Below are 21,862 nucleotides of genomic sequence, written 5' to 3'. Positions count from 1 at the left end.
TAACCGGGGAGTCCAGTATCGAGGCCTCATCCCGGCTAATCGTGTTCGTGATGGTGCCGCGTAGGTATTCCTGGATCCGCATAGATTGTCGTGTCGGGGACTCTCTATCCAGCGGTGATGGCAGGTTGTATAGGTTTTGGTAGTATGTCCTAAATTCCTCCGCGATTTTTTGTGGAAGGGGCGACACTTCTCCCGTCGCGAGCCGTATTTTGTGTATCTGTCCGTGAGGCGAAGGGCCCTTGAGGATTCTTGCCAGGTATTTGCCCCCTTTATTCGCGTGAGCGTAGTAGAAGTTTTTTGAACGTCGTAGCGTCCTGAGGTGTCTTTTCAGGATAAGATCTCTAAGGTTTCTTCTTTTTTCCATCAGTTCGCCATATACTGCGTTAAGATGGGTTCGTTTGTGTTGGCGTTCTAGGTGCGCTATAGATTGGTAAAGGTCGGCCATTTCCCGCATCGCTTCTCGTCTCTTGATCGTGGCAATGCGTATAAGTATTCCACGGATGACACTTTTATGAGCTTCCCAGATAGTGATGGGGGACATCCCGGGAGTATCATTGTCTCTAAAAAATTGTTCCAGCTCTTGAGTGATTTGTGTTCTGGTTCCTGGGTCTGACAGGAGAGTTTCGTTAAGTCGCCATGTCCATCTAGATGGTCGGAATAGAGGGGACTCTAATTCCATTATGACTGAGCTATGGTCCGACCACGCAGCCGGCTCGATGTCGGCTTTACGTAGCCTAGACAGGCCTTCCTGTGTAACAAATAGAAAATCGATGCGGGAGTATCTGTCATGTAAGGCCGAGTAATACGTGTAGTCCTTAGACGTGGGATTTAGGGCTCTCCAGCAGTCGACTAGCCTCATGGAGCCCAGGGAGTCTCGGATGCTTTTAATGTGGCGTTGTGGCAGGCAGCTATGCCCTGATGAGGAGTCTAGTATCGGGTCCAAAGGGGCGTTAAAATCGCCTCCTACCAGAAGGATCCCTTCCGTAAAATCTTCCAGTTTGTGCAAGACAGTGCGTAAAAAGGGTGCTTGTTTCCTATTGGGGGCGTATATCGTCGCTAATGTGTACACTTTGTCGGTTATAACGCCCTTTAAGAAGAGGTAGCGTCCTTGCGGGTCAGTTTCTCGCTCCAGTTCCTTGAACGACAGCTCGGCCGCCACGACAATAGCTACGCCAGCCCTGTGGGCCGATGGGTGGTTGCAGAAGTAGGCGTCAGGGTAATGCCTATTGTGCAATCTGGGCGCTGAGCCTTCCCTGAAGTGGGTTTCCTGGAGCATGGCAATCGAGATTTGTTGTTTCTTCAGTGCTCTAAGTAAATGCGACCTGCGTTCCGGGGCATTCAAGCCTCTGCAGTTTTGCGTGAGGACCCTCAGGGGTGTGCAGCGGTACGCCATGGCCCAATCGCGTTCTATGCGGTCTGAGCGTCAGTCAGGTCCAGAGCCCACGACACAGATCCGCGTCAAGAAGATGGAGAAGGGAAAGGGAGGTAGGAAAGGGAAGGGTTGGCCTGTGAGGCACCGGGGGTGTGGGGGAGTCCTCAGGAGTCAAAGGCGACCGGGAAGAGAGTCAGTCTGTGAGCGTAGCAAGTAGGGTCGGAAGGGTTCCAACCACTATCAGTGATCGTCTGCAGTGTGCAAGTGCGACCTGTGTCTAGGCGAATTAATGGTAACTAGGTCCCTACCCTCAGGGGGGGGGGGGGGAGGCAAAGGGATAGGAGCTAGTGCTGCAACCAGCGCCGATAGGCACCAGACCTGGGACCTGCCCTAAGGCCGGGAAAGCCTACAGCCTGGCTGTGAAGCCTGGGCACTAGTGAAAGTGTGGGTAGCGTGATGCGAGGTCCGCACCAGATGTAATGGTAGAGGAGAGAACAAGGAGTGTTAGAGATGTAGGGAATTTTAGGTCACCCGTCACCTCCCTCCTATCAATAGTGAGTGTTGGGCTTACTTATGCGTCGTGTGTAAATGGTCACGTGTGTCGTACGTATACAGATAATATATGCAGTATCGTATTAACTTTCAACATCACAGTTGTATTTCAGAACCAGACATATCAACTCTTTACATAAAATACTGAGTGCAAGATAGAAAACATGAAATGCTAAGTAACAATCAATGAATATTCTAGGTGAAAGACTACCCATGTGTCCTGGATCGGGTCCCCTTAGGCTATGCGTTATCCCGTGAATGTCAGTGTCACTTTTCCCCGTGTCCCTGGGCCCCTCCGAGCTATGTCTACTTCGTGGTGTGTATACGGCTCCCGCCCCCCAAGCATAAGGCCATCCCCCCCCCCCCCCCCTATGAGTGTGGTGTCGGGTGGACCTCGAGATCAGGGTACCGCCTCTCCCACTCACCCGAAGGCGAGAATGCCTGAGAGTTGTCATACACGTTAAAGGCATGACCAGAGCAGTATGTGCGTGGAACTTTCCAAAGTTATATGTAGACATCAATCACCAGACGGCACATATAGGACTGATGAGGTATATGTCCTGCCGTGCACCATCAGAGCTCTTTTACAAACATCTAACATTCGGTGCAGCGTAAGGCCAGCATGACATGAGTGTTACCTCGGAAACCCCTTTCCTATTACCTAACCGCAATGTAACGATGAGGGATTTAGGTAGCATACAAATGGAAAACAGTGTGGAAATATGCGTCAGACAATACAAAGTTCATAAAATTAACATTGGGGTTGCATATTCACGTGTTCTGCCGCGTTGCAGGCTAAACTGAGGTGAAGTCCAGAGACTCATATCGGCAGACAGATCGGAGACTGGCCCCCAAACCCCAGGGTCCCCATCCCGACATCCCCCACCCCACAGGCATTTCCAGAGCCTTGATGGCAACTGAGTCAGGAGGACGGGGAGGCAATGCAGGGGCAGCGGCGCCGCATCAGCCGTATTGCCACAAGTCCACAGTCCCGGAGGGATCCCCGTGTAGAAGAAAAAAAAAAAGAGAGAATTATCCCCAAAGTACCTGAGGGTGTCCGCTGTAGATAGTTCATCCCCATCGTCGGGTGAGCGGAGTACCGGCATCAGCCTTCCCCTACCAGGACATTGAGGTACCATTACGGCAAGTTGGAACAGTAATGTCGTTGAGGTGACACCGGGTGAATAGCGGGCCAGGGCAAGCGGAGACATCCAGAATGTTTGTGGTAGCCTTCATCGGGTAGGAATCTTATTCTTCAGGAGAAGTTGGGTTCCTGCGTCGCCTGGTAAGCTCACGTGGCGGGGATCTTGCTTCCCTGCGTCTGCTCCCTCTTTGTGGTCTTGGAGGCAGGTTTGAAGGTCCCAGTATCCAGTTCGGTACTGGCAGCGGGGGGAGGCCGAGTTCTTCCAGGAAACCCGGTACGTCTTCAGGCCCCCTGAGAGATACCCAGCGGTTACCTTGTCGTGCCATGAGGGCGAATGGGAACCCCCATTTATATGTAATGTGGCGGTCCCTGAGGGTATTAGTGACCGGGCGTAGTGCGCGGCGCGCTTCCAGGGTTAACGGGGACAAGTCATTAAACAGCGATACCTGTGCCCCCCTGTAGGGCCATGCTGGTCTGTCCCGAGCTTTTTGCATGATGGCATCTTTCGTTGGGAAGGAGTGTAGGCAGCAGAGAATGTCCCTCGGGCCGTCCTCTACAGTTCGCGGTCGTAGTGTTCTGTGGGCCCTTTCAAATTCAATCACATGTGGTGTGGGTGTCTGGAGTATAGATTGGAATAACTCCGTCAGCACCCCCTCCACATTTTCGGTGCCCTCAGATTCCCGGCACGCCACGGACTCTGATATTACATCTTCTGCCCCTGTTATCGACATCCTCAAGGTGCCTCCTCATGGCCAGGAGCATCCCCCCCTGGCGCGCCACAGCTGTGTCTGTAGTTTGGAGGCGCGCTGTGTAGGCCGCGGCAGACTCCTCCACGGCGGCAATGCGGCCTGTGTGTGCAGTCACCTCTGCGCGGAGCCCCGCTAGTTCTGTCCTTACCGCCTCCTGTATGGATGTAGTGAGGGTCTGCAGGTCGGTTTTAGTCACCATTGCAGCTGTTTTAGTCACCATTGCAGCTTCTCCTCGATCCTCTCGAAGGGATCAGTGCCGGAGTCAGATTCCGCCGCGGGCGGCGACGCCATCTTGGGGCTGCTCGGCTCCCCGCTCGTAGTAGGATGCGGGTGCCGGAAACTGTCTAGGGGTCTTTGTGTCTGTTTCCTTGGAGTCTGGGAGTTGTCTAGCCGCTTCGTGCGACCCATTTAGCTTCGGTAAGCGCTTTTTATGAGCTGTTAGGAGGGATGGTGGAACGGAGCTCCTCTCTCACGCGTCCATCTTGGTCGGCACCCAGACCATGCCCCCCTGACACTCCTAACACCACCGACATGATGTACTCTGTTACGCACACGACCGGTAGGGGCCTTGCCTAACATAGCACAGATTATTTCTAATTTAATTTGGTTTGTCAAAATTTCACCTAACTTCTGATACACCTAGTCACGCCAAGTTCCACTGGCAGGTCAGGTTGAGCTGCATGCACGACATGTAGGAGCCCAGGCTAGCCAAATCATACCACGACATACAGGATATGGCCTAACATAGCCTGTGGTTAGCATAACATGCTGCACAAAACTCTAGTCTCACTCTGGCTGTAATTAAAATACTCGGGTCTCAACTAGCCCACACTAGAGCTTCTCGCCCGGTATACACCTGACACGCAGGCCAACTATGCCACACAACATAGCGCACTATCGCACTATAGCTATTTTAACATCACTAAGGTATCTAGCATACCACGAATGAGCATAGAGTTTTGCTCCTTTTTAATTTTCTTTGCTTCACTTTATGTTTATCATCTTATTACTACGACAAGCTGGCGATTTAGCACAGACCCACCTTATAACCTTAAATATGACGGGAAAAGCAATGTCAACTCTTGTTATGTATACTTCAAATTATCTTACTTGGTTACATCACCGTTTATTATAATATAAAATTTGTGCAACTTATCTTGCCACCGTCTACCGTGGAAGCAACTTGTGTTACGCTGTTGTGGCGCTTGTATGAACTGCTGTATGTACCTGCACTACAAAAATAAAGAATTTAAAAAAAAAAAAAAAAAAAAAGCTCATAATTTCACCTAGACATTCTCAGAAATGCTTTGCTAACCAGGCTTCGACTTCCGATTTCTAAATTTTTTTATATTTATCTAATTCTCTTACGTAAACAGGTTTCACTAATGAATCATCAGTCATGAAATGTGATTGATTAATTGGGGGGCAGTTTATTGCGTACAATGATTTTGTAAAATTTGGTTATTAAACTGCACAAAGTAAGATTTCATATCTGTTGAATTTGTTTAAGTTAACTTTTGTACGTGAAAATCCTAATTAAATATTCAAATGTTCCCCTTCTTATGCAGGATGAAAAGGTTTCACCATTGAAGTGACGTTGTCTCTGTAACGGGGTCATTTTGGAAAGGATGCAGAGTGGACTGAGTGACCTAAACCATTGCTTACCGTGCATTTAGCGCATTTGAATGTCACATTTTTGGGAAATTTGACAATCAAAATGCCATCTTCAGGTAGCACGCAGTCCCCAGAGGACACCAAGTGCCTCCTGTCTCCAGAGAAGACAAAAGGGAAAGGCTCATATCATTTAGGTCCTCTGTTCGCTCATCGGACTGAGAAGATCGTGATCACTCGCAGCGACAGTGTGCCTGAAGAGAATGTATTAAAAATCACTATCACCGAGACAACCGTTCTTGAGTCGGACTTGGGGGTCTGCAATACTCGAGCACTCATCTACCTCACTTTGTGGTTTTTCTTTAGCTTCTGTACACTGTTTCTCAACAAATACATACTTACCTTACTGGAAGGAGAACCAAGCATGTTAGGTAAGATATTCTACCTTGATTACCTGGAGATTCATAGTATAAGGTTTGCTGTTTTGCCAGAGTAACCGTGCCTTTGTTCCCGTCCCTACTTTGCCCATTACTGGGATTGTCTTAATTGTTATTGCATTATCATTACTACAACTAATGCATTCTAGCTTTTTAATGGAATCTTATATGTTTTGGCAAACTTGAGATTAGAACAAGTTAGTTATATTTATTTTGCATCCAGCTGAGTTAAACTATTTCAGAATGAATACCTCTAAAATAATGCAAATCTAAAACTATATAAAACCTCAGTATAAGCATTTTCAGATTTAAAAATAAAAAACCCCAAAACATCTAATGAGACCCACATCTTAAAAGGAAAAAATAAACAGTCCCAAAATATCTTTTTAACAATTACATAAAATATGTAATCCAAAACAGACTATATAAAATGCATCGGTATCAATAAATAATGATTAATTGTTACTAAAAAAAAAAAAATTCTGTACACTGTAACTACTCCTGTTACCATAACCGCCAACGCTATTTTGGAAGTGCTTATTTCTGCAATGCATAATATTATCATAAATACAAATAATATATAGCACCAGCAGCACCCCATTTAAGCATGTTCAGGTGAGTGCAACCACCCCCCCATGTTTCATAAATTAATATATATATGTTCTTGTGCTTTATTTATCCCCCTTCACTACAAAGTGATTTGCAAAACACTGCATCATCTTTGTATATCCCCAGGTATATTAATTTGTATATGTTGTTCTATTACCATAACATTACCTAAACTATATCACCCGCATATTGCAGCCATGTTGCATGTTTGGACACGCACACACTGGTGCATACAGACACACATTGACAGATACAGACATACAGATTGTTTGTTTATCTGGATGTTTGCATGTCTAACTGGTTTTGTCAGGCATCATGTATCTGTCTATGTGCCTGTGAGTTTGTTTCTGGCAATGAGTATCATTGTGTGTGTATATCTGGGACACTGTCTGGAATGCATCTGTGTCTGTGACCGCAAGGGAGCATCGGCATTATTTTTTTTAATTGCAATGTCCAGTAAGGTCAAATTGTTCTTTAAATTAACCTCATCCTGAAAAAGGATTTTGAAGAATTTAGGATAGTAGTAAAGTCTGCTATATAGGCTAATATGCTCTTTTATTGATATTTCAATATCAGGTGCTGTGCAAATGTTGACCACTACCTTTATTGGTTGCATCAAGATGTTCATTCCCTGCTGTCTGTACCAGCACAAACCACGTCTTACCTACCCTTCAAACTTCCTCATGATTATGCTTTTTGTGGGTATAATGAGGTGAGTGCACGTAACGCAGAGCATGTGTTTTTCATGCCACTTTATAGTGTTGGGGAAACTTGTACTGATAAACTCTATAGGTCACTGAAAGGTATTAAGAATATTATGGGATTTATTGTGGCATCACACAATAAATGAAGTCTTAGGCAGTGGCGTATATACGATCCATGGGGCTCCGGTGCAAAAATTGATCCGTGGGCCCCCTTGCCCCCCCCCCCCCCCCCGCGCTTACTCTGCGTGGGCCTGGACCGCAACACATGGCTGCGGGCACTGTGGTATGTACGCCACTGCATGCAAATACATACGCTTAAAGGATCACTATAGGCACTCAGATCACTTCAGCTCAATGAAGTGGTCTGGGTGCCAGGTCCCTCTAGTTTTAACCCTGCAGCTGAAAACATAGCAGTTTTAGAGAAACTGCTATGTTTCATTGAGGGTTAATCCAGCCTCTAGTAGCTGTCTCATTGACAGCTGCTAGAGGCGCTTCCGCGATTCTCAATGTGAAAATCATAGTGAGAAGATGCTGGACATCCATAGGAAAGCATTGAGTAAAAGGGAATCATGACGTGTCACACATGTCTTGTGTCCTTAAGGGGTTAAAGGGACACTATAGTCACCAGAACAACTACAGCTTGTTGTATTTGTTCTGGTGAGTATAATCATCCCCTTCAGTTTTTTGCTGTCAACACTGTCTTTTCGGTGAAAATGCATTGTTTACATTACAGCCTAGTGATAACTCCCCTGGCCACTCCTTAGATGGCTGCTAGAGGTGCTTCCTGGAGCAGTGCTGCACTTTCCTCATAGAGATGCATTTATTCAGTTTATCTCTATGAGGAGATGCTGATTGGCCAGGGCTGTGTTTGACTTGTGCTGACTCTGCCCCTGATCTGCCTCCTTGACAGTCTCTGCCAATCCTATGGGGAAGCATTGTGATTGGCTCAGAACAACACCTCTGCAAATGTCAGCAGGCAGGTCAGGGGCAGAGGCAGCAGTTGCAGACTTGAATACAAGTAAGATGTTACTATATTTGGGGAGGCAAGAGGGGGCTGGGAGGAGGGGGGGCTAGATGGTGTTTTTAACACTATAGGGTTAGTAATTCATGTTTGTGTTCCTAACCCTATAATGTTCCTTTAACTTATCTGTTTTTCTGTTCCATCATGGAGACAGAACAAGTCAGTCTCATAAAAGAATGTGGGCCCCTATGGGAACAGTACCAGGAGAATACGGAGGGTGGACAAGGGAACTGGACGCACACTCAGGGCTCACGATAAAAGGGCACACGACAAACCTCATCCGGGATGCGGAAACACACACCAACTCACTGTATAACTCCCTGTTTTTACTGTTTTTATTAATGTATCATTTTCGTATGTTCGTTATGGTACTTGTCGTTATCAATTGTATATAAATACACTAATCGAAGTGACACATGAACCCACAGCAAGTCCTGCTAGACAAACCATGATATACAGTCTCAGCGAACCTCAGGACGACAGATAGACCGCTGAAAGGAGCAGAGGTGTTAGTAAGCATGCAACTTGTCTTAACATATCACTTTTCCCTTCTGTATTACTGAATCATCTGAAAACGTACTGTGGCTTCTGTGCAAGCCGATACATGGTCACAAATATGCACTTCTTTTTGTGAAAAAAAAAGAATGTGGGCCCAGTGTCTCTACATCTATCTATAGATCTCATTTTTAGGCTGACAGGCAGTATGCCTAGTTGCCCATCGCTCCAGTCCCCAGACAGGAGATTTCTCACTCTGAGCCAAGCTCATTGGAGACAGGCCAGGGCACAGTGTGTTGCAATTAATATCTTTATTTTAATAAGCTAACAATTTTATTTATATCACTCTCACTGTTGCAATTAGTAGAAATTCTCAAGTATGCAGTGACATGCACCAGGGGTCATGTAGGTTAACTATTGGTAAGATTACTTGAAGTGCCTTATTTTGGGGGAATTTTGTACATAGAAGTGTGTGGATTTCTAGTGTTTCTTTCTAGGTTCCCTTAAATAATTCATGTGGCAGTGTAGTTAAGAGTGTGGTGTAATTATATATGGTTTATTTTAGTTTATTTGTTTTTTTGTGTTTTTTTCCTCCAGGTTCGCAACTGTGGTGCTAGGACTTGTGAGCTTAAAGAATGTGGCGGTTTCTTTTGCTGAAACAGTTAAAAGCTCAGCCCCCATATTTACTGTCATAATGTCAAGACTTATATTGGGAGAGTACACTGGTAAGTGTGTAATGTCAGGACTGATTCATTGTTTATTATCTATGACCTGCTGGAAATGGGCTGTGCCATGCTGTACAATTATTATGTAAACCTAATCTATTGTTATATATACAGCTGACTATTAATTTCATGACTGGTACACAGATTCATCTCGGATTGCAACATGCAATGAGACTCAAGTGTGACCTGTTTTTAATTAAAGGAACCATCCAGTGTTATATATGAATACATTTATGTATATCACTGGAGCGTTCTACTGCAATTTTAGACTACTTTCCTGCCTTCCTTAAAAAAAAAAAAAAAAAAGGGCTACTTACTAGTAATGTAGCAGTGAGACAGTCCTCTCCCTGCCACTCTGCTTCACCCGCCGGGAATTCATCACTACCGATGATATACCAGCCAATAGAAAGCTCCTCATTCAGAAGCATTACGATGAAAGAAGCTTGCATGGCAATCGCTGTGCTATGTCTGCTTTGCATGCATGGCAATCGCTGCGCTGTGTCTGAATTCAATGCTGCATGTAGGCACAACGCAATTGAGTAGACCACCCTAACTGACAGCTGGGAAGGTTCATCCCTGAAACAGTATGGGGCTGCAGGGAGCACTTCCTCAGTATGGTAACTCAGGTTAGGGTTTTTTTGTTTTTTGTTTTCCCTTTCCTTTCCTAGGACTGTGCTAGTATGGGTTATTCTAACAAAACAGTGTTTTTTATTAAAACTCAGTTTTTTTGGCTGGAATAACCCTTTAACATAATTAAGGAAGCTGCTTATGAGCTACATTTCCATGATATTCATTCTTTCAGGTTTCATAGTTATCTATGTAATAGAGAATAAAATATTTTTTTTTTAATCAGGGGAAACCAACTAACATCTCCCCAGCCGTTACTGAATCTCATTTCCCATTATTTTCTCATACCCATTGGCCATCCAGCAGCAGGCTGAGGATCATGGGAGTTGTAATTCAGCAAAATCCAAAGAGCTGTCAGTTGCCCTGCTTTGATCCTTTGGTACATGGTGCATGCAAATATTGATAACCTTTGTTCTTTCCCTATAGGATTGATGGTGAACCTGTCTCTTCTTCCAGTCATGGCTGGTTTGGCTCTCTGCACTGCTACTGAAATCAGTTTTAATTTACTGGGCTTCTCTGCTGCTCTGTCCACAAATATCATGGACTGGTGAGATTACAGTGAGGTTTGGGAGGGGAATGAATGACGTGTAGATAGCAAATGTGGTTCAAAGTTCGAAAAGTGAAGCAATCAGCTTGATTACATTCCATTGGTTTTAGTGGTGATTGCTCCAGAGGTGAGAGGTCACCAGCCCTTATATCTTCATGAGCTTTGGAATTTAGTCATTTTCTGTTTTGTTAATCACATATCGGTGCTCTATCTTGCTTAGCCAGCAATCTACCTAATTTACTGTTGTCAAAAATTAGAATATTTGAGTTTAGACACTCCGTACTAAGACTCTCCATGAAGTTATTACCTGTTATGATGTAATTTTGAATGGAGTATAGGGAGCACTCACCTTTACAAGCCTATATTAATAGGATACTGCTGAAATTGCCTTGCATGTTACTTTAAACACCATATTTACCCCCGTGCAAATACCCTGCCCCAGCCTGTCTTTTTAAAAATGTCGGGACTGCCACCGTAGGCTGTCAGTCAGCCAATTGAAATACTCTCTTTTAGGCCTGGTTTTAGCACACACAGCATTATAACCCCAAACACATTGCAGTGTACCCATGACTGGGCGAGTTATACACATTGGCAAAGCTCCTGCTGTCTGGATGTTAGGCAATTTAACTCTCTAACTCCATGGTAAAGGAAAAACATAAATGGGTTCTGGTTCTAACCTCTGCCCTTAGTAGGTGGAGTGATAAGAGAAAGACAAATGCAAACCGCTCTGTTGAGAATTTTATGTCTCATCAAATTGATTGCAAGTAATTGTCTGCCTCCGCTGGACTGCAACTCCTTTTATACTCAGTGAGCTACAGTGTTTGTCTGAAGAATTTTAGCTTGATATAACAAGCCACCATTTTAATGGGCAGATAAGGAGGATTACTATAAATTGACTCTTGAACTTATTTTTGGGGAAGGGGTGGGGGGCATGGGCTTCCTTGGCTTCCTTGGCTTTCTCGGCTTTCTCTGTGTTACAAAAGCTTTGTTAATTCTTCCTCAGTTTCCAGAATAATTGCAGTGTGCTAAATGGTGCATTTGTGGCTCACTTGTTGAGGACTTTTCTTTAATGTCCCAAGAAGGTAGGAACCACACCAAATTCAGGACTGTTGAGGGGCGCAGGTTATTTTTTGCATCAAATCTGCTTTATCCAATTTTACCTATTTTCTCTCTTTCTCTCCTCTCAGTTTGCAGAATGTCTTTTCCAAGAAGCTGCTCAGTGGAGATAAATATAGATTTTCGTAAGTATACTTCTCATTGGCAGAACCAGAAATTTAAAAGCCACAAAGCAAAGTGTCATGTGTTCCCACCCTCCAAATTATATGTAAAGTGGCATATATGTATTTAGCCAGTTTTTATAGTAATATGAGTAACTGCAGCTAGTTAAAAAAAAAAAAAAAAAAAAAAAAAGCCTATAAACTGAGGGAGAAGGATTTTTTTCTTTGGTTTTGGGGGGATAGGGGTTCTATTTACCCAATTTTCAAATAATTACATGCGTAGAGAACCAATAGTGCAAAAGATGGATATGTGAAAGCCATATGATCAGCGGTGGCTGGTGTTAAGAGACTTTTGTCTTTTTTGTTTTGTCTTGTTTTTTTTATCTTCATTTACTAAGTATCCAACCCCTGACCAATAACTGAATAATTGAATTTATATCAAAAGCAAAATGTGATGGTACAGGTACAAATTGTAAATGTTCCATGATTCCTCATGCCCAGCCGAAGACCATATTTGGACGTGCCCAGCATGCATGTATGTGCATAGCATCATGGAAAGATGTTAGCGATCATAGTAATGTGCAGGGGAAATTGATTTTATACATTCCTCACTCCAGAAAACACTTCAGTAAGTTTACCCCAGTGAGAAAACATTTATTTGTAACCAATTTAGGAGACTTTTCCCGTTTGAATGGTTTGATTGTTCCATTCATATGGGTAAGTTACTTCTTGGGCCTTTCACAGGATTTGTATGAAGGACGCATGTGCGTTTATTTTGTAAGGATTCACCCTTGTACTCCCAATTGACATTCAATCTGCAATGGTGAACTTCAGTAAATTGATGTTAAAATGCTTCCTGATACACAGTTTGCTTTATTTGGGTGTTTGTCTCCACAGACCACCAGAGCTCCAGTTTTACACCAGTGCTGCTGCAGTGATCATGCTAATCCCTACGTGGATATTTCTCATGGTAATGGATATTCACTTTCTATTCAAGCAGTTATATGGCTGTCTACAACATGCTCACATTGACTAGATTACCTGCAATTGTTTCTGTGTCATCCGAATCCTAAATGTGTTAGGGGCCATTCCAACCATTTCAAGGTTAAAAACCAAATATATTTATACCAAAACAATGGACACAATGAATCACTCAGACCATAAAGCCCACTAAAAGGTGCAGAACATTTCCACGTATGTATATGATGCATTTTATTGCAGACGGGGTCACTGCCAATAGTTTATTCTTACATGCAGAGTTTTTTGTTTATCCTATAATTTGAATCCTAAATATATTAGGATTGGCTAAAAGCACCAAACGGAATTAACCTATGATTTTTAAACACATTGATGTCACCTTTCAAATCTCTTTACCTGCTTTCCCCTAAATTTATTAAAGAAAAAAGGGAATCGGGGGCACACTCGGAACATTCAATTTTACAGGAATGGTACTGCTGTAGGGACCAAAATATATACAATATTTAGACTAAGGAACAACGCACCAAAAACAAACAAACAGTTTTATCAATATGGCCATATGATGGAATCGAATCCCAACATTTGTTTGCGGACATAGGTGATTTTAAGTAGCCTTATAAAGTTTTAAAAAGTTTATGTGCGCCGTTCCTTGGTCAATATATTTTACTAAATTTATGGTATCTTGCAGTAGTAAAACACATAACTGGCAAGTACCATGGCATATTCATGTGCATTTTTACTTCTGTCTAAGAACAAATTTTATGTAAAGACTTTACCAACTCATGAAGAAATATGGCTAATCATTTTACTCACAGTTGCGTATAAGCAGACTATGGAACCATAGCTGTTTTGTGCTATCTCTCCCAGAATGCTTAGCTGCTATCTGGCTAGTTAAGAATGCATGCCAATTCCATTCCACTACGGAAAATGGTGATTTAGCTTAATGTGTCAGACTAATTAGTTCACTTTCATTCCTGGAGGACAAAATGCAGATTATGTGAAATAGATTATCGAATGCCTATAAAGAGGTTCAGTTTATTTAATTCAGTGCTTTTTAAACCTTGTTTAGTTCATGATGTTAAGACCAGCCCTTAGTTGAGCAAGGGATATTGCTAGAGCACATCCAACATGTTTCTATGATTTGGATGAAATGTGTAATCATTATTTTCTCAAATATACCCAATTATGTAGTTATGTTCTCTACTGATATAGACTTGGTAAATGTATGCACCCCTATCTTAGCTATTAACACCCCTTCATTTGCATTGACAGGTTGATTGTAAATGTAAATGTCTATAACAGATTCTTTGTTTAACATAGGACATGCCAGTGATTGGTAAAGGCGCCAAAAGCTTCAATTACAATTGGGATATCGTTGTGCTCCTCCTTATTGATGGTGTTTTATTCCACCTACAAAGTGTCACGGCATATGCCCTCATGGGAAAAATCTCACCGGTGACATTCAGGTATATGGGATTTTTTTAAATTTACCTTCAGTGTGCAAGGATCATTGGCTGTGAGAATCTGTGGTTGAGTTTCGGAAAGCTGTACTTGTGCGAGCAAATCACATATTAGACTTTTAACATTACAATCTGTTAAAATGAAGTTGAAGATTCACGTATAGTACGTGAGGATTTTGCACACAGGGTTAGCTGCTTCCTTTATACAAACAGTATATTCACTGTATAGAAATTAACTTTTTGGCTCTATTTTTCTATTACCATTTAAAACACCAATGCAGAGCTATTTACAGCTGTGCTTAATTGCACCTAGATACAGCTTATACCCTTTTAAACAATAATAGAAGAACGATAGTTCATGTAAATGATATCATCTTTTCTTTCTTTTTCTGCCAACAACCGTATGATATATTGTCACTACCCTGTAAACAGATCCACTGACAAGTGTGTCTGAGAATGTACAAAAAAAACAAAACTGAGACACAAATATGTGTGATGTGGTTTTTTGGTTAAGTTGTTGTGAGGCTACTGTTGGTTTAGGCAGCAGTTTTATTTGTCTTCTTTGATGAAAACAATTGCTGCAAAGTACTGCCCCACATGTTCCATAAACCCCTGGACACGGCTTTGAGGGTTTGCTTAACTCCCATTGAAAATAATAAATGCATCTATATATCTGAAACCCACCATTAGTTGTCTTTACTGGGAGTTCTTACTGGTCAGTTTGCCATTTTAGAATCTTGGTGCTAATAGAAACGTAATAGGCATCTTTCTTATGTTCGGAGGAAAATATCAGTATCTAACCTAAGTCTTGTTATCCTGGGTTGCCTCTGTGGTGTCCCAGAAAATGACTAAATCGTTAGATTCAGATCTAAACTAGATTGTCACAAATACAGGACAGTTATAACTTGCATGCTTTAGTTGAGTGACTTAGCGTGATGGCTAAGTTGGCTAACACACACAGTCAGGACAACCGGGTATCCAATAAGTACAAAAACAACAACAACAACAACAAAAAAGGCTAGCCAGCTCCATACTGTGATCATATCATTTAGCTCCCTAACATAACAAGTAGGTTGGCATTATAATATATCAGCAAATATTATCATTGCAGTTTTTATTTCCTTTGTTCGTTCAAATATGGTGGTATGGGAGATCTGAAAATGAGTCTTTTAAAATGGGAGTGGAAATATAGGACAGATTTCTAACACTTGAGTTAACAGCATGAGAAAATGACTGCTCCACTTTTTACAATGCACTTTGGTCAGATATTCTTTATGCATAACGTTTATTGTATGCGTTGATTATTGTGGCGTTTTCTATAAATGTCTCTTCTGATTGTTTCTTGTCTGTCTTTTTGGTTGTATAATTAAGCATACAACCACAGAGCCTATTAAAAGTGAAATGACACTTCTCTAGACATTACTCTATTGGACACAACATTGAAAATCTTTTGATTTACCTATAACTTGTGTTATGACAACATAATCCACTTCAGAAAAAGATTAGCGATGTCAACAATGGTTCACAGCGAGCCAAGATAGAGCAGTTCAGTTCCAGTATAGAAATAAATACAGCAGTGCGGATTCATACATTTAAATTTATTTTCCAGACGTCACAAACACATATTTGTCAAATAGAAGGAATAAGAAAACCTAATAATAATAAAAAATTTTTTTTAAAAATATAAACAATTCAGAGATTTGACAGCTCTCCTTTCTTAGCTTTGCCCTTGCATCTTTGTTCTAACAGTGACTGACAATGTAGAATTTAGTCTAATTGTGAAGTCTTGATATACTGTATTGTTGATGTCTTGGTATAACAGATGGAACCATTTTTTTTAATGTTTTTTTTTGTCTTTGCAGCGTTGCCAGCACCGTGAAGCATGCTCTGTCTATTTGGCTCAGTATTATTGTGTTTGATAATAAGATTACCATCCTTTCTGCCATTGGGACAGTTTTTGTCATCATTGGGGTAATGCTTTATAACAAGGCCAGGCAGCACCAACGAGAATCTTTTCGCACATTAAGTGCCCAGACATCTATTGAGGGCTCTGAGCAGTTAAAAGGACAGGATCAGAAATCTCACGGGAAATAACATTTACACCATTACCACTGCCTTTTAATCCTGCCATTGAAATCTGATTTCCGCGCTAACAACAAAGTGTCTGCTTTCCAGGGCACAGATAATTGGAGCTTGCAGTACTATGAAGTGTTGAATCCAATTAGGTTTCTCCTTGCATCATAACCCATATCCAATTATGAGTCATGTCCAAATCCCGATGCTCTGTAGCCCTGTGGACTGTACTAGTAATTGTTTACAGCAGGATTTCGGAGACCACTTCCACCCACGAAGTACAAATGCACTTTCCAAGATCAGGAGCTAAGAAGCTGTCAAATTTAAAAGGGAATTTATATATTTTTTTTCTTATTTTTACAGCATTTATGCCTGGAAAGAAAGGTTTAAAAAAAACTTTGAACTTGTTTGCAAGGTTGGAATTACCATTATGCCTCTTACTGTAAATGTCAATGCAAAATTAGGGCTGACTGTAAAGGCCTATTTATGTACCGGGACCATCCATCTATATGTTCTCTGCTAGGCAGAGACACATTTTTTGATTAATGAAATGTTCTGAAAAAAAGCAATTTTTATTTTATTGGTGTGATGTCATCCTCTCCTGTCACAGATTCAGTTGCTCAGTTACATCCATTTACCTTTTTGTTCTCATTTATACCAGAAACATGTTATCAGAGAAGTGCCTACTTCAGATGATCAGGGTCAGGCAGTAAAGTTCTGCAGTAACAGCAAGATGACGTTGTAATCATGAAAAGGATCTAGTTAGAGTCCCTCACTATCTATTTACATATATAAATAATTGCTCCCGACAGGTAGCAGTAAGTGGATTTAGGCAACCTGCATGATTCGGTGTGAAGCATTGGGGTTTTCCATACAGAGAATAAAATAACGTATTTTTAAAAGTATTTGCCATTCCATCTACATGTCAAAGGAGCATTATAGGGTCAGAAACACAAGCATTTATTCCTGACCCTATAGCGTTAAAACCACCATTTACGTGGCTTGCCCCATTAACACTCTTAAAAGGTAATACAACTTACCTTATTTCCGCCCCTGAACCGCCTCCTTGCTGACTTAATCAGAATTTCTGATTTTTAGCAAATCCAATGATTTCCCATAGGAAATAAGCAAGGAGGGGGGGCGACAGCAAGACAAAACTCTGGATTGGCCAATTAGCACCTTCTTATAGAGATGCATTGAATCGGTGCATCTCTATGAGTAAACTTCAACAGCTCCATGCAGAGCATGGAGACGCTTAAAGGCAGAGCTGCACACTGTGCAGCTCTACCCCAGGAAGCATCTCTAGTAGCCACCTGAGTGTCCGCCAGTGGCGGTATCCCTAGGGGGCAATTTAAACACTGCTTTTTCTCTTAAAAGACAGTGTCTACTGCAAAAAGCCTGAAGGGAATGATTATATTCACCGGAATAACTGCATTAAGTTGTAGTTGTTCTGGTGACTATATTGTCCCTTTAAGTGTATATTGTTTCAACAGCTTCTACCAAAGAAGCAAAAGTTAACACTAAAAATAAAACAGTTTAGTGGGTTTTATATCCCTTGCGATGAGCATATCAGGTATAACCAGCCATAATTTACATTTTTATACATTTTATGGATACATCATGTGCTTACTTTTTATTTTACTTGTTGGGAAAATAGTTCACTGACAGTCTATACCTTTTTTTTGGCCAGGTTAAAAACATTTAAAGAGACATTCCGCACATACCTTTATTTCATTTTACAAAACAGTGCAGATTTCAATATAAATTAAACTTGTTACACGCCTCTGGCTGTCAATCACACGACCAATCATGTTACTATCTGGAGGTTTAGCTCAGTGGAGCTAAACACAAGAGAATGACTATTGCCCAGAGCACTTGTCTTGCAAAAACTTCTCATTGAGCTGCATTGAAGAGTCAGTGTTTGCACAGCCACAGAAAGTCTGGGCTGGGGAAGAAGGAAGGTTTTGCAAAGGCAGCAGACAAGAGATCTGCAGATTTTGCAAGCTGTTTCTAGGTATATGCAAAATAAAAACAATGCGTACTTAAAGGCATGCTTGTTTTCATTGGGGGTATATCTGAATAAACATAAATTATTTAACTCCTAAATGGAAGAGAATTGAATAGTGAGACTGCAGGAACATGATCTATGCTCCACAATGGCTTCATTATGCTAAAGTTGTTTTGTTGACTGTATTGTCCCTTTAATGTTGTGATGGGGTTAATTGTGGCTGTCATGTTAAGAAATCTTCTAATAGTTCCATCACAAGTTTTTAATCATAGAAGAAATGCTAACCATATCTTATTTTAATTATCTGATTATATTTATCATTTGACTTGTTCCTCTTATGTATTTACACACGCACTAAATCCTGTTTTTGACAGGCATCAATTAACAAAAAAGCAAGGAGGGACCCTATCTTACTATGATATACAACCCGTACATTTTGTGAAACAGTAGAACAGTTGTTACGCTTTCGTCCATGTTGTGGATGTATTTGTACAAGTGTTGGCAGTGTAACTGAGATTATGGAAAATGTTACATTTGTAAAATTGTATACGGTATATATTTTTTTCATTTTTTTATGTGAATCTGTCATGCCAGGTTCAGCTAGACAACATAACCACTCCCAAAGCAATAAATATAGAATTCATCTTCAAGATAAACAATATATTGATTTGCTTTTGAAGCTTTTTATATACGTCCTTTCGTTTATGCTGGATTCATTGCTAGCACATCATTGTCAGACAGGAGTGACTTCAGTCATTCTATGTCTGTATTTTCCCAGCAAGGAATTACTCTGTGACAGAGTGCAGGAGAATATTCTGGGAGTCTGCTGTTTTTTTTGTTTTTTTTGCTTAATATATTCCTGTTTTCCTTGACTGTTTTACTGAAAGAGCCAACCATTGATACAGCAGTCAATCAATATGAAGGTTAACCTTATACATTCCATATGTGTTGACAATATTTCCCATGATGCCTCCACAGCCATGTGGAAAACGTAATTCATAGTATTTGCAGTGCAGTAAGTTAGAAATCTCATATCTGTGTTATCAGCGATCCATCCCATTTGAATTCTAAGCGAGCACTGCGGGGCGGGGGGCGGAGTGAAAGTATTTGCTCCTAATTCTATAATACAGAAGGTTAAGAACAAACTTTGAATTAACCATTTAAAAATAATAAATTAGGGTGCGGGATTATACATACATAGATACATATATATTTATATGTACTAACAAAAACTGATGATTTTAGTAAAATTTACCTAATTTTAACAACCATTCTGTTGTTATTAATGATGTTGCCAAAGTAATTTACCATTTAAACCTGTGGATTATACAGAAAAATCTATTTTTATGAACTGTGGTAATATCCCTTTTGTGAAAATCATGTGTCTGAACTGTGGTCTTAAAATATATTTTATTGTTGTGTTGTGTAGCTGTATATTTTTATGTAGCATGTGTGTTATGTTGCAGTTTTAAAAAAAATGGTAATAATAGAACAAAGGGTAATTTAGCAACTTTTACAGGATATTTATGTTAAAATGTCCATACAATGACAAAAGCTAAGATTGCTATGTGTAAGCAGGCTTTATTCCCCCCCCCCTCCCTCCCCTCCAACAGGCTTGCAAGATGCTACTGTTAACAAAAAACACCATGTTAAATGGGCTTTTAAGCAAAATTTTAGATCATTCGTGGCATGTAGAAAGTATATATATATATATATATATTGTCATGTAAGGATAATAAAATGCCACCCATACATTTTTCTAGCCAACGTAGAGATTGCATTTTATTCTATCATTAAAAGATATGCAGTTCTAGGGGGGAAGAGTTATCAAAATGGCTTGAACTGAAAATGGTGTAAAGTTCTACAAGCAAATCGCCCACCATGGAAAAAGAATCAGCAGGCACATTCCTTTTACAACTTTATGCCTTTTTTTTTTCAGAACACAAACTTCCCTAAATGTCATTAGTTTATACCATTTAATCCCAGAATGCGTTGCATGCCACCATGGGGTATGTGTGTACACTGTACAGTTTCAGGGGAAGTATATATTTTTTTTAATCTGTATGTTTCCTTGCAAATTCCCTAGTGGAATATATAGATTGTTATCACTGACTGGAAATCAATCAAATCATCCATAACTATGTAGATGACAGGTCCACATTAAGTGCCTCTATTTGTATCGGAGTATGGAAACCTTTCTATGTACATATTTGTGAAAGTAAAAAAAAAGTTACAATAATGTGGCTTGTATTGCATTGCGTCCAAGTGGCTTGTCTCTGCTTTCATTCCTACGCGTTGATGCCTTTGTATCGATCTGTTTCAATAATGTTGCCTCCAAGACGAGTAGTTGACAAATTAAGAGTTAAATTAAGAGTTAAATTAAGAGTTAAATTAAGAGTTAAATTAAGAGTTAAATTAAGAGTTAAATTAAGAGTTAAATTAAGAGTTAAATTAAGAGTTAAAGGGCAGTATTTCTCAAATGTGCTTTAGCTGGTGCTAGGACTACAGAACATAGGTCCCAATAATAAGTGTTATATTAGTGGGTCTTGTTTGTTAACATCAGTGTGTCCCAATCAAAACTCCAACACTGTTAACCTAGTGAAGCAGAGAGTCTAATGAATGTATTATTTTAGTATATTTCACATCTAAAGGATGGTTCACCTAACTATAGAGTTTTTATTTATTTTTTAATTATAATCCAGTGGTATGATTTAAATGATTTGTTCTTTAACCCCTTAAGGACCAAACTTCTGGAATAAAAGGGAATCATGACATGTCACACATGTCATGTGTCCTACTGCAATTTCGTACATTGTGGATGTTTTCAATTTTGATTAAATGCTAGCCATGTTCATTTGAGGAAAAAATGGTTTTCTTGAAGATATAATGACAAAAAATAGCTGTATTCTATTCACATTATGAAACGCAAAAAAACTTTTCTAAAACACACTACTCACTTAACGACAGTGTTCCGTTCCTACGACCCGGTCGTAGAACTAATTGGTCGGTAAGTGAGGAGTTAAGGGATTCCCTGCTCTGCTGCGTTCTTCTATGTTCAGGGAAATTAGATTAGAGGTATTCCCTGTTCTGTTGCGTTCGTCTATGTTCCGGGAAATATCCACGAACATAGTAGAACGCAGCAGAGCAGGGAATCCCTCTAATTCCCACGACAGCTCGCACTTACCACCCCGCGAGAGAGCTGGTCGTAAGTGCGAGCCGTCGTAAAGCAGGTAGGTCGCAAAACGACATTTACTTTAAGCATACTTTTCCTACTGTTTAAAGGATTTTAAAAGTGTCCTCAGATGTGAGTAATATGGAACGAGAAAAGGACCATTGAGAAGTATATAGCATAGTATGTCACGCACACCAGTATGTAGAGATGCACATAAATTATGTGGAGCAATCAGTTAGCTCCATGCTTGAGCAGTACAATCCCTGAGTAATCAAGACTTGGTGTTCTGTATGGGGAGGGGGGGGGGGAGGGGAGGATATAGAATATAAAACAGAATAGGCACCAATATAGAGTAGTATAT

General features: G+C 40.9%; 1 protein-coding gene across 2 annotated transcripts in view; it reads left to right on the top strand.

Moving 5' to 3' along the window:
* SLC35E2B (solute carrier family 35 member E2B) overlaps nt 1–17,550 on the top strand; it is a 64,711-nt gene extending 47,161 nt beyond the window's left edge. Inside the window, exons 2-9 of one of the 2 annotated variants that reach the window (XM_063436390.1) lie at nt 5,386–5,859; nt 7,051–7,186; nt 9,292–9,419; nt 10,473–10,593; nt 11,781–11,834; nt 12,708–12,780; nt 14,109–14,254; nt 16,111–17,550. In XM_063436390.1, the coding sequence (XP_063292460.1) occupies nt 5,535–5,859; nt 7,051–7,186; nt 9,292–9,419; nt 10,473–10,593; nt 11,781–11,834; nt 12,708–12,780; nt 14,109–14,254; nt 16,111–16,342 (1,215 nt within the window). In that variant the 5' untranslated portion in view covers nt 5,386–5,534 and the 3' untranslated portion in view covers nt 16,343–17,550. Of the gene's footprint in view, nt 1–5,095; nt 5,860–7,050; nt 7,187–9,291; nt 9,420–10,472; nt 10,594–11,780; nt 11,835–12,707; nt 12,781–14,108; nt 14,255–16,110 lie in introns of those variants that run through there. The other variant, XM_063436391.1, reaches the window with a different exon arrangement.
* Nucleotides 17,551–21,862: the final 4,312 nt, after the last annotated feature.

Source organism: Pelobates fuscus, chromosome 11 (assembly GCF_036172605.1).
Source record: "Pelobates fuscus isolate aPelFus1 chromosome 11, aPelFus1.pri, whole genome shotgun sequence".
Lineage (NCBI taxonomy): Eukaryota > Metazoa > Chordata > Amphibia > Anura > Pelobatidae > Pelobates > Pelobates fuscus.
The sequence above is the reverse complement of the archived record's forward strand: the minus strand, read 5'-3'. Positions and strand labels throughout refer to the sequence as shown.